The sequence below is a fragment of the Tursiops truncatus genome, chromosome 1 (assembly GCF_011762595.2).
Source record: "Tursiops truncatus isolate mTurTru1 chromosome 1, mTurTru1.mat.Y, whole genome shotgun sequence".
Classification (NCBI taxonomy): Eukaryota; Metazoa; Chordata; class Mammalia; order Artiodactyla; family Delphinidae; genus Tursiops; species Tursiops truncatus.
Window position 1 is genome coordinate 115,252,588 of NC_047034.1, and position 13,873 is coordinate 115,266,460.

General features: G+C 36.2%; 1 protein-coding gene across 6 annotated transcripts in view; it reads left to right on the forward strand.

The window, feature by feature from the left end:
- ADGRL4 (adhesion G protein-coupled receptor L4) overlaps positions 1–13,873 on the forward strand; it is a 121,827-nt gene that overhangs the window by 59,113 nt on the left and 48,841 nt on the right. For 5 of the 6 annotated variants that reach the window (XM_073787995.1, XM_073787985.1, XM_073788000.1 and 2 more), the window contains exon 3: positions 5,780–5,932. The exons of the other annotated variant lie outside the window; for it this stretch is intronic. In XM_073787995.1, the coding sequence (XP_073644096.1) occupies positions 5,780–5,932 (153 nt within the window). The remainder of the gene's footprint in view (positions 1–5,779; positions 5,933–13,873) is intronic. 6 annotated transcript variants of the gene reach the window in all.

Below are 13,873 nucleotides of genomic sequence, written 5' to 3' on the forward strand. Positions count from 1 at the left end.
CCCTCTGGAAAAGGAGGGAGTCTTGAGCTCCACCTTGTGTTTAAACAAGTTATGCCTTCATGGTTGACTATCCAACCGTGGATACTCCCATCTGAATGTCCCAAAGGCACCTCAGTCTCTCCATGCTCAAAAGTGAGTTCACTCTCTTAGCCCCAAAGTAAGCTCCTCCTCTGCTTCTCTCTGTCCTCGTGAGTCAATGTAGGCAACAAATCCCTCCAAGTCAGAACCTGGGAGTCCTCACTTCCTCTCCAACTAACTCATATCCAGTTAGTCTCCAAGCCACACTAATATTTTAAAATCATTTTATTACGAAAAATTTCAAAGTCACAAAAAAAAAATAAGAATGTAAAGACCCAGGGACTTCCCTGGTCGTCCAGTGGTTAAGACTTTGTCTTCCAGTGCAGGGGGTGTGGGTTCAATCCCTGGTTGGGGAACTAAGACCCCCACATGCTGTGCAGCATGGCCAAAATAAATAAATAAATGTAACTTTGAAAAAAAAAATACAACCTTAAAAAAAATATATAAAGATCCACATGTTAGTCATTATCCAGATGACACAGTTTTCAGTTCATGCCTAATCTAGGTGAATCCTACCCACTTTCCGTTCTCTCCCCAGATCACTGACTTTTAACATGAAAATATTTCTGATCTAGCCCACCCTCCCCCCTTTCTCCTTGACTCTGTTTTGTTAGTTTTTCATGTGTTACAGTGTTTTAGCAGGTCTACCTGGATCTTAGCTAATTTTCCTTATATTTCAAAAATTGTTTTGAAATTCAAGTCCAATCAGACTTCTCCACTACATAAAATCTGATGATGGCCATCCTTTACCCACTGAATTTAGTCTGAAATTCTTAGCAAGTGTTTTCCCAGTTTAGACCATATCTGTCTGCATAGATTCTGGCCCTACAGCCTCTACCTTCATGGCCGGTGTTCCACAATATAGTTCTCCTCTAAAGTATGATGCTTCTGCAGGCTTCAGGCGTTTGGGTGAGTTCTTTCCTTTGTCTGAATGGATCTTTGGGGCCCCTTTTGTTTGTCTGAATTCTTCTTATACTTCAGTGCCTGGCTCAAGCATCTCTTCCTCTTCTAAACCTTCTGTGCGAATAACCTTCTCCCTTTTATCCTGAAAACTTGCTGAGGAAACCGTCTCTTCTCTGAGTTACTAGTGTACCGCTAAACACCTCATTTATTTGTTATACACACCACATCCTAATAATTTGGGTTTTTGTCTGTCTTCTTCAGCAGCCATGGATCCTGTTATGTTACAGGCTGTGTGTATGCCTTTCTTCCTCTAGTGCTCAACCTGGTGTTTTAGGCTTGAGCCAGTAAGAATTTTTGCTGAAGGAATGCTGAATATTTCTCCTTATTAACATTTTTTGATAATTTTTAAATAATTTACCTTCTCTTTAATGGTGTTATAATGAATTTTTCAAGTGACATCCTAATCTAAATATTTATTTTATAATCCCACAAGAAGTATTAAATATAGAGTCACAGAGAGTGGGTAACATAACTGCTAAATTGATTTAAACAATGGAAATAAGAACACAAAAGAAGCAGACATATATTTTCCTATATTGTACCCATTCAAAGAAACTTTCTCCTTGAAACTTAATTATTATGGAGTTAGACACTGGGAAGTTTAAAGCTATTTAAATAATTCAGATTTATATATTACTTCAGAAAGATAATTTTTTTGCCTATCTCCACTATCTTGGGGGGAGAGAGGCAGTTACTTTCAGATAAGTGGTATTTCAAGGAACAAGATTGGAGTCAGACCATTTAGGGAATTCGCCTATATTGTATATCCAGTCCAGAAGATTAGGAGATAGATAAGAAAATGTTTTTATTTCCAAATTCTTGATAAGGAAGCTAAGAGGTCAAGTGCTCAAAACTACATAGTAAGGAGAAACACAAAAATCAGTGTCAATCTTTGTTTTTTTTTCTTCCAGTTAATGTGTTACCCAAGACTTAAAAATATATTGGAGTCAAATACCATATCGATACATTAATTTGTTTTTAGAAACACAATCAGGTGATATAAAGTGGCTCATTTTCTTAGACTCGACCAATAACTCAGACCTAGTGAATTCTTTTCCTCAGTATTTTTGCATATCATTTTTGCAGTTATAGACCACAGGGATACAATCTTCGTCATTCTCTGTATTACCAATAACTGATCTGAGAGCACAATTTCTTTTAAAATTAATATAAACTTCTCCCAGTATGCAGTGAAGGGAGTCAAATTTTGAAATAAAAATGGAAACTTTTATTTTAATAAGAACTCAATTACATGCTCCTATGTTAACTTGCTTTAGAATGTGAACTCTGACAGCAGGGCACAGATCCTGACTTTTTGATTAATTTTTACTTATTTCCCAGTGTAGACACACTCACATTTGGGAACTGGGAAACTCCATAAATATTTGAGTAACTGAATGATTGAATCAAACCCAAAGTGTGTGAAATATTTTTCTTTAACTTGATTTAGGTTCTTGTGTGTCAATTTGTGAGATACTCTCAGGTAATTTTAATAAACTAGTCTAATTTATTTTGAATGCATACATAGACCTATATGTTTGCTTTCTCAGTATATATGTGCATATAGTCATATAGAGTTGCATAATATCTCTGTATACAGAATCGATAAATTAATAATACACACATGTTAATAAAGTATTAACTCTTCAACATTTTATATAATGGCCATTCATAATTTCTCTTACTTGATTATCATATTTTCAGCAATTTTCCTTAACTCCTCCAACATTTATACACTTTAACTTAGGGGTGACAAATGCCTAACCAAGTGCTGAATGTGAAAAAAAGTTTTAAATATGCTTTTCAAATTTAAAAAATTTTAAATCCTCTAAGTGAAGTATGTACTTCCTTATATCATAAGCCACACCACCTTCTATTGTTTGACACTTGGTGGAGTCAGACTTTAAGTTACCCACCTGCCTGGCCTAAACAAGCTTTTTGAGAGCTCAACCTTTGCACTTACATGTCTCCAAGTAGTTGGCCTCTAAGGGGAGCTCAAAACTCTTCTCTTGCTGCTCTATCTTTCTACTCACCCAAGAATAAATCAGGTCACATGCTGGGAATTAGAACTTTCAAAGGGGCAAGGGATTGAACCCAAAAGAGGCGCCAGTGGGAAAGTGGAAAGAAACCTGATGCCATAACATGAAAAACTATTAGGTGAGAGGCTTGGCCTAGCTTTGCTCTAGACATTGGAGAAAATGATCTTGCTTCTTGGGGACTGATCAGTTTTCTCATGAACTGGTTTTTCCAAGCAATTGAAATGGTCTTGTACCAAAAGTAGAGTCTGGGTCCCTGAACCATTGTGGGAGAAGCCACACCATCGACCTGAACACTAACCTTGGCCTCTGACTAAAGCAGCAAATAATCTTTTATTGTGCTGAATCACTACATGTTGGGATATATTTGTAGCAGTTGGCCTATTATAATTAATGTAATAAGTGAAAGTGATAGAACATATAAATATTAAAATAAAATTATGGAATAGAGATGTATAGTTTGAATATATTGAAAGGATAGGATTTGCAAATCTTACCTGACTGTCCATAGTAATCATTAAAAAAAAAACAGAGAGAGAGGAATTCACCTCTAGTTGTCTGTCATATACTAACTTCTATACTTATATCTATAATGTTTGAAAATGATTAAGTGGAAATAAATTTTACATTAGAGATAGAATACAAATAGTTTTTATTTTCCTTCTGAAATCTCTACCTCAATATCTTTTCTTCTCTCAAAATAGACCCATAATCCATTAGATACATTCTTACCTTATATATTTGCTTTTTAAAATGATTCTCACAGAGGCAGCAGGATGCAACAGTTAGGAGAACAAGCTTTGGACCAAACTATTGGCTCTGTAACTAAATGGCTATTTGACCTTGACAAGTTACATTTCCTCTCTATGGCTTATTGTCCTCATCAGTTAAGAGAATAATAATGGTACCTGCTTCCTAGAACTTATGTAAGGATTAAGTGAATTAGTATTTATATAACACTTAGGAAAATCTCCAACCCTTAGGTATCAATATACATGTTCAGTAAGCTGTGTTTAAATTAAATGTTATACAAATCATCCTTTTAAAATAAATTAACCTTAGTTTGATTAAAATGGAGAATAGAAATTCAGGACATTTTCCAAACTCAACTCGTACCACTATCCCCCTATGATTTCTCCCTGTGTCCCTGATTAGGGTTCCCTCTACCTTCAGAAACATCTCAATCACCCTTAGACTTGCATGTTTGCCCAAAATTTTGCTTTCCTCTTAGTGATTTCCTTCTCTCTGTCTAACAAATACTTATTTACCTAAAATTAGTCATTTCGGGTCTGTTAGTTTCCTAGGGCTGCCCTAAGAAACTAGCACAAACTTGGTGGCTGGAAACAACACAGATTTGTTCTCTCACAGTTCTAGAGGCCAGAGGTCTGAAATCCAGGGGTTGGAAGGTCCATACTCCCTTCGAAGGGTCTAGGAAAGAATCTTTGCTTATGCCTTTCTAGCTTCTAGTGGTTGTTAGGTGTCCTTGGCTTTTCTTGGCTTGTTAGCTACATCACTTCAGTTTCTGGCTCTGTCTTCACATCGTCTTCTCCTCTGTGGCTCCATGTCTGAATTTCCTACATAGTATAAGGACACCACTCTTGGGGCCCTGCTAATTTAGAATGACCTCATCTTAACTTGATGATATCTGCAAAGGTCCTATTTCCCAATAAGCTCACACTCACAGACACTGGGGATTTGGACTTGAGTATATCTTTTTGGGAGACACAGTTCAGCCCACAGGAGGATCTAATGTCTCCTCCAGCCCCTCATAATCACTTCTGAGAAACACTTGTTTTCTATTTCATTTATTTGACAGATAATATAGATCTGATTTTTAAAAATGGTTTATGAACCTATATATATATCTTTTCTGATAAATTACAGTATAAGAGTATAAGGGTAAGGACCATGGATCATCATGTAATTATTTTTGTATTTGTGTACTCTTCCATATACAGTACAATACATATGATAATGAATAAATGAAGGGATGCAAACCTAGTAACACAAAATTCTTCTGGGGAGTAAGTGACAAAAATAAATGACACATGATTAGAGTATATCAATGTGTAATCTCTGATTTTTCATTTTTAACTTATGGTATGCTTTTGACTGATTATAAAAAGTATTATAATTTCACAAATAAGATATTCATTGACATAATAATTGAATTATGTGTAAAAATTTGAAAAATAATCCAATATAGATTCAATAGCTATGTTTAGTGTTTTTGAAGTAAGAGATTCTATTTTGCTTTGCAACTGCAAAGGTTTCACATTTAAACAAGAATAACCAAGTATGGAATGTGGATTCTTTTTTTTAATTAATTAATTAATTTATTTATTTATTTGGCTGTGTCAGGTCTCAGTTGCAGCACATTGGCTCTTCATTGCAGCATGCAGGCTTCTCTCTAGTTGTGGCACACAGGCTCTAGAGTGTGTGGGCTTAGTTGCCCCGCGGCATGTGGGAGTTTAGTTCCCCAACCAGGTATCAAACCCACGTCCCCTGCATTGGAAGGTGGATTCTTAACCACTGGACCACCAAGGAAGTACCTGGAATGTGGATTCTTATTATTAACTTCTCTTATAAATAAACATCACATACCTAAAACTGTTTAACAGGCAAAATTCCCAAAAACTGATGGAAACTAGGAATTCATCTCAATTATGTAAAAATAATGTTTTAAATTGATATGTCCACAGATGATAATGAGTGTGGAAATTTAACGCAGTCCTGTGGTGAAAATGCTAACTGCACGAACACAGAAGGAAGTTACTACTGTATGTGTGCACCTGGTTTCAGATCCAGCAGTAATCAAGACAAGTTTATTACTAATGATGGAACCATCTGCATAGGTAAATTCAACTATATAACTTAAAATTTGTACCTATCTCTTATTGCTTATACCTCCAGAGATTAAATAATATTCAAACCAAGTTCTGTCAGTCCTTGATTGTACCCCGTTGTTAATACTATCAAAAACTTCATTAATTCCCTTAATTCTCCAGTATGGTGTCAGTTACTATGGTATATTTATCCAAGGGTATAAGAAAAATATTTTTTTTTGAGAATATCAACCAGTTTACCAAAAAATAAATAAATAAATCGTGAAGTTATGAAATCTAGCATGGTGGCAAACAACACAATAAATGTTTACACTTTAAAGTAATATATTAACTCTAGAAAATTATCATTGGTATCACCAGATATTGATGCTTGTATAAATATGAACTCTGAGATGGGCCCTACATTTTTCTAGAAGGTGCTCAGGAAAGCATTACTTGTGAAAAAATTGTCCTAGTGCTTTTACTGCTGCCTGCCGAAAGTTTGTCACACATAAAATCTGCATTCTGTTTTTCTAAACACTATAGTCCTATTTAGAAAATCATCTCAGATTCACTAAAATGTCTTCTGGAGGGTTATTAATTTCAATTCAATCCCTAAGTGAAATATTGTGAGTCTGAAGAGAGTATCTAGATTTTTTTTTAATGTCCTTCTGTTGTATTTTGGTCACACACTTGATTTATCAGATCCTATAGTCTGAGAAAAAAATAATTGCATAGAAATTTCAGAGACAAATTCTCTGGAGCCAAAGACTTTAACTTTGAAAATAAATTATGAATCATCTTAATCATGGTTTCTAAGAAACTGTCCAGTTTACCAACAGCTAGTATAATTATGATTGATAATAATCTACAAAATTAACAGATGAACCAAGGCCCTGAGAGTTAATTACATAACCAGGGGTAGATATGAGACTTGAACTCAGGACTGTACATGCAACATGGGCAGGAGTAAGGTGCTGCTTCTACTTTCCATAGTTAGATGAATGAGAGATGTCTAAATCAATATAGATCACCCTAAAGCCTTTGATGAGCGTCTAGTGAGGTTCTCATCAGTGAGTTAAGGAGAAATCTGGCAATGTTATCATTAACACACATGATAGTCAGGAGATAATGTTCAAAGAGAATTTATCAGTGAAATGTCTGTATCAAAGAAATTATCCTGTCTTATGTACTTATGGTTCATAGCATTTTCTCTGCTACATAAACCAGGTAGATTTTATTCTCATATTATAGCCAAGGGAAGTGAAGAGCTATTCCAGATTCACACATTTAGGGTAAAGGGAAGATTAGAATCACAGTCTTGTATCTAGAAAGCCATTGGTATTTCCACAGGAGTCTTAAATGGGGGGCCATTTAAATCTCACATGAATCTGGATCATGCAAATGAAGTGGATCAACTTTGCAAGGGCATAAATGATTTAAAATATGAGAAAATAATGCTATTTCTGTTGAATTATAATTTTGTCTTTATTGTTTGCAGCAAAATTTTTTATTGGACTATAACATTACAATATATGCAAGAAATTAGAATTTTCCCAGAAAACCTAGTACCCCACTCTTTGTTCTTCTCAAACCTAAACTCTTGTCTCTAGTTTTAGAATGTTATATAATGTGTGCCTATTTTATCTATAGTAGATAAGTTCGAAATATGTACCTGTATAAGCTTTATTAGAAAAGTTCTAGTTAATGAAGAAATGCAACTTATGACATCTTAATCACTGGAATTTAATACAAATTTAACTGTGCTCTCCATTCCCTCTTGTCTCTAGAAGACATCTGTCTTTTCATCTGATAATGTTTACTTTTAATATGCCTCAGTTCACAAAGGGATATATATTTCCCTCTCTGTATTCCTTGAAAGTAAAGAATTCCTGTTTAGAAAAAAATTAATCACAGATACAGAGAAAACACACACACAAAGATAATTGAAAGCCAACATTTTATGGAGTTGTAATATATTTGTAATATAAGACTCTTTCTCCCAGTACTCAATTATTATTGAGATACTGTGGAAGGGCCCTGCATTTTTGCTAATTCCCCTTTTAGCTATTTTAAGTAATCAGTAAACAATAACTTAGATTAAAACCCAATACCCAATATTGAGTCCTTCAATTTCCACCTGTTTTGTTTGATGGATTATTTGGTGAAAAAAGTCATTCTCTGGAAAATTGTTATTTCTCACCAGTTTTGTTTTCCTTAAAGATTAAACTTTTTTAAGAAGCAGAACAGCTATTTCTTTTCCTTTTTTTTCCCCAGTACTTTAGTAATTTTCCTTGTGCACTGTGATAATCCTCAGGGAATTTGAACAGAGAACCATAATTCTATTTCCTTTTTACATTAGTGTATCACCTTGTAGTATATTGTTTCTGATTTGAAAGTTTAGCTGATCCTTAAATTTGACATGTCTGGTAATTATAGTCATTAAGAACCTCTATAAAAACATAATGAGGAGGAACCAAGATGGCGGAGTAGAAGGATGTGCTTTCACTCCCTCTTGCGAGAACACCAGAATCACAACTAGCTGCTGGACAATCATCGACAGGAAGACACTGGAACTCACCAAAAAAGATACCCCACATCCAAACACAAAGGAGAAACCGCAATGAGATGGTAGGAGGGGCGCAATCACAGTAAAATCAAATCCCATAACTGGTGGGTGGGTGTCTCACAGACTGGCGAACACTTATACCACAGAAGTCCACCCACTGGAATGAAGGTTCTGAGCCCCACGCCAGGCTTCCCAACCCGGAGGTCTGGCAACGGGAGGAGGAATTCCTAGAGAATCAGACTTTGAAGCCTAGTGGGAATTGATTGCAGGACTTTGACAGGACTGGGGGAAACAGAGACTCCACTCTTGGAGGGCACACACAAAGTAGTGTGTGCATCGGGACCCAGGGGAAGGAGCAGTGACCCCAGGAGAGACTGAACCAGGCCTACCTGCTAGTTTTGGAGAGTCTTCTGCAGAAGCAGAATGTGGCTGTAGCTCACCGTGGGGACAAGGGCACTGGCAGCAGAAGTTCTGGGAAGTACTCCTTGGCATGAGCCCTCCCAGAGTCTGTCATTAACCCCAACAAGAGCCCAGGTAGGCTCCAGTGTTGGGTTGCCTTAGGCCAAACAACCAACAGGGAGGGAACCCAGCCCCACCCATCAACAGTCAAGTGGATTAAAGTTTTACTGAGCTCTGCCCACCAGAGAAACAGTCAGCTCTACCCACCACCAGTCCCTCCTATCAACCTCTTACATAGCCTCATCCAGCAGAGGGCAGACAGAAGAAGCAAGAAGAACTACAATCCTGCAGCCTGTGGAACAAAAACCACATTCACAGAAAGATAGAGAAGATGAAAAGGCAGAGGGCTATATACCAGTTGAAGGAACACGATAAAACCCCAGAAAAACAACTAAATGAAGTGAAGATAGGCAACCGTCCAGAAAAAGAATTCAGAATGATAGTGAAGATGATCCAGGACCTTAGAAAAAGAATGGAGGCAAATATCGAGAAGATGCAAGAAATGTTTAACAAAGACGTAGAAGAATTAAAGAACAAACAAACAGAGATAAACAATACAATAACTGAAATGAAAACTACACTAGGAGGAATCAATAGCAGAATAACTGAGGCAGAAGAACGGATAAGTGACTTGGAAGACAGAATGGTGGAATTCACTGCTGTGGAACAGAATAAAGAAAAAAGAATGAAAAGAAATGAAGACAGCCTAAGAGACCTCTAGGACAACGTTAAATGCAGCAACATTCTCATTATAGAGGTCCCAGAAGGAGAAGAGAGAGAGAAAGGACCAGAGAAAATATTTGATGAGATTATAGTTGAAAACTTCCCTAACATGAGAAAGGAAATGGCCACACAAGTCCAGGAAGCGCAGCAAGTCCCATACAGGATAAACCCAAGGAGAAACACACCGAGACACATAGTAATCAAATTGGCAAAAATGAAAAGCAAAGAAAAATTATTGAAAGCAGCAAGGGAAAAAATGACAAATAACATACAAGGGAACTCCCATAAGGTTAACAGCTGATTTCTCAGCAGAAACTCTACAAGCCAGAAGGGAGTGGCATGATATACTTAAAGTGATGAAAGGGAAGAACCTACAACCAAGATTACTCTACCCTGAAAAGAACTCATTCAGATTCGATGGAGAAATCAAAGCTTTACAGACAAGCAAAAACTAAGAGAATTCAGCACCACCAAACCAGCTCTACAACAAATGCTAAGCGAAATTCTCTAAGTGGGAAACACAAGAGAAGAAAAGGACCGACAAAAACAAATGCAAAACAATTAAGAAAATGGTCATACGAACATACATGTCAATAATTACCTTAAACATGAATAGATTAAATGCTCCAATCAAAAGACACAGGCTTGCTGAATGGATACAGAAACAAGACCCATATATATGCTGTCTACAAGAGACCCACTTCAGACCTAGGGACACATACAGACTGAAAGTGAGGGGATGGAAAAAGATATTCCGTGCAAATGGAAATCAAAAGAAAGCTGGAGTAGCTATACGCATATCAGATAAAATAGACTTAAAATAAAGAATGTTACAAGAGACAAGGAAGGACACTACATAATGATCAAGGGATCAATCCAAGAAGAAGATATAACAATTATAAATATATATGCACCCAACATAGGAGCACCTCAATACATAAGGCAAGTGCTAACAGCTCTAAAAGAGGAAATCGACAGTAACACAATAATAGTGGGGGACTTTAACACCTCACTTACACCAATGGACAGATCATCCAAAATGAAAATAAATAAGGAAACAAAGCTTTAAGTGACACAATAGACCAGGTAGATTTAATTGATATTTATAGGACATTCCATCCAAAAAACAGCAGATTACACTTTCTTCTCAAGTGCGCACAGAACATTCTCCAGGATAGATCACATCTTGGGTCACAAATCAAGCCTCAGTAAATTTAAGAAAATTGAAATCATATCAAGCATCTTTTCTGACCTGACCACAACATTATGAGATTAGAAATCAATTACAGGGAAAAAAATGTGAAAAACACAAACACGTGGAGGCTAAACAATACGTTACTAAATAAGCAAGAGATCACTGAAGAAATCAAAAAGGAAATCAAAAAATACCTAGAGACAAATGACAATGAAAACACGGTGATCCAAAACCTATGGGATGCAGCAAAAGCAGTTCTAAGAGGGAAGTTTATAACTAAGCCTACCTCAAGATACAAGAAAAATCTCAAGTAAACAATCTAACCTTACACCTAAAGGAACTAGAGAAAGAAGAAAACAAAAACCCAAAGTTAGCAGAAGGAAAGAAATCATAATGATCAGAACAGAAATAAATGAAATAGAAACAAAGAAAACAATAGCAAAGATCAATAAAACTAAAAGCTGATTCTTTGAGAAGATAAACAAAATTGATAAACCATTAGCCAGACTCATCAGTAAAAAGAGGGAGAGGACTCAATAAAATTAGAAATGAAAAAGAAGTCACAACAGACACCACAGAAATACATAGCATCCTAAGAGACTACTACAAGCAACTCTATGACAACAAAATGGACAACGTGGAAGAAATGGACAAATTCTTAGAAAGGTATAAGCTTCCAAGACTGAACGAGGAAGAAACAGAAAATATGAACAAAACATAATGAAAAACTCCAGTACAGGGCAAGAAATGACCCTAGCAAAATTCTATATCTTTAGTCTATATTCAAATACTATTTTCCATGGATGAGGTAATTTCATTGCAGAAGGCTTTGAGTGAGATTTAGCATCCTGCCTATTTTCCTTCTCCTTGGAATCAGAGTAAAACAGAACGTCTGGTGCCCAGCTCCCAAGAGACCTTGTTCTAGACTCACATTTCACAAGTAGGGAAACTGAGGCATCCAGTGGTAAAGTGACTCTCCCAAAACCAAATGAGTAGAACCCAAGAACTTCTTCACTTTTCTGTGTGCTTAAGAGCAGTTTTCACTACTTGTAATTTTTTATGTCCTATTGCCTCAGGTACCCTGATAAATACAGATTTTTTTTTCTGGCTTTGAATAATATTAACATTCAATTTTGTTTTTGCAAATTGCTTCCACTACATTGTATCTTTTCTTTTCAGTGTATCAGTTAAACAACATTAGAAAATTCAGTTATTGGTGAAACTTATAAAAATTATAAAAATCAAAACAATCATATGATCATGTTTTGAAAGAAGATTATGATAAAATACTGCTGTGTTGGCTCATTGTAGACATGAAAAACAAGCATAACCTTATTAATGAAAAAGTAGCTAATGAATTTTTTGACATGCAAAACAAGGAAATGTGTGTTATGATGTACTTATATTTAGCGAAATCGAGTTATTAGTGTTGAGTGTTAGGTTGGTAGTGGAAAAAGTGGATCAGTTATTAAATATAGTTTGTCAATTGTAGCCTGACTGAAATAATTATACAGCAGCAATTTAGCTTTCATGAAAATGGGGGAAGGGGTTCTTTTTCTCTTTTACAGCTCTAGGAGTACCAAAACATGGCAATTTAATGAGACACTCATTATCAATGTGTTTTCTCCAAACCTACATACTCACAGGGCTCCTGCTATTAAGAAAACACACAATATGAGTAGAATCACTGGACCTGATTCCCAATTACAATATCAGGTACCTACTATATCTTAGGCATCCCTCCAAACACCTTTACATATATTTCCTCATTGGTTATGAAAAAGAACTCTTCTGAGTTAAGAGTATTTTTATAATACTACCCAAGGTCACAGAGCTAATGAGTATTAGAATCAAGATTTGAATTAAGGTCTTCTACAGGGCCTTTGCCTGTAGGAAGGAGGATACATAGTGGTTTTATTAGATTTAATTAGGCCCTACAAGAAATTGCAAGAGATGTTAGTATGGATCTCAATGTAAAATGGCGGTCACATTCATTTTGGCTAAGCCAGTTTCATCCCTTTTGGGCCTGGGATACTCTTTCAGTATTTTATGAATGTCTTTATATTACTAGGTAGCAAGGAGGCATAGAGTGATATGCTAAGGATAGTGGAAGCTCTTTGACTACCCTGACACACAGCCAGTTGTGGTGGTCACACACTCCGTACCTGTTACTAGGTTAAACTCAGTAAGTTCTAATACTGAGGCCAAAATTGAGAAGGATATCAAATTCAGCAAACCTCATGTCTACATTTTAGTAAAAAGTTAGAGAAGCAATAATGTAAACAAGGAAAGTATAAACAATTTAGAAAACATGTCTTTCATTAAGGATGACTGAGGTTTGAAAAACATTACTTTGGTAGGGTGATTGATATTCTTTTAGAATATTTGGAGTCAGAATATAAAAATTTGCATAATCTTAATCTCAAATGTTTATTTCCCAGAGTATGACCTCATTATTTTTACAGATTAGCATTCTGTCACTTGGTGAATTCAGAAGCTGAAATACCCTAGTTGGTCCAAAGCTGACGTGCTGGGATAGCAGACAGCTGAGCGGGTGCTGGGAGGGCTGGAACCAGAGGAGAGACCCCAACATAATGACCTCAGGGTATGGAGGATGCACAGGGGAAAGCTGAAACCGTCAAGAACACCAAGACTGTGTACATCTGTGTCCAAAGTGCACGAGGGAGGACGCAAATGGAGTTTGTAAAGCTAAGATCAGTATGTTGCTGAGAGATTGGGCTTAGGACAAAGTTCCCAAGAAAAGTTGCACTTTTGAAATTGGGAGAAATCAACGCTTCATTTTCAGTTAGCCATAGAAGGTATCCGAAAATATGAAGTAGGGGTATTCAGAGAACACAGCTTTCTTTCCCATGAAATAAGTTTTTCTATTTATGATACTTCATGGATCTCTTCACACCTTCACTGGGGTATTATCCACATTTGGGTACTGCACAAATGACTTCTTCAATGCTGCTCCACAAAAGACTAGTCTTTTGCTTTCTCATATTTTTTTCTCACTTCATTG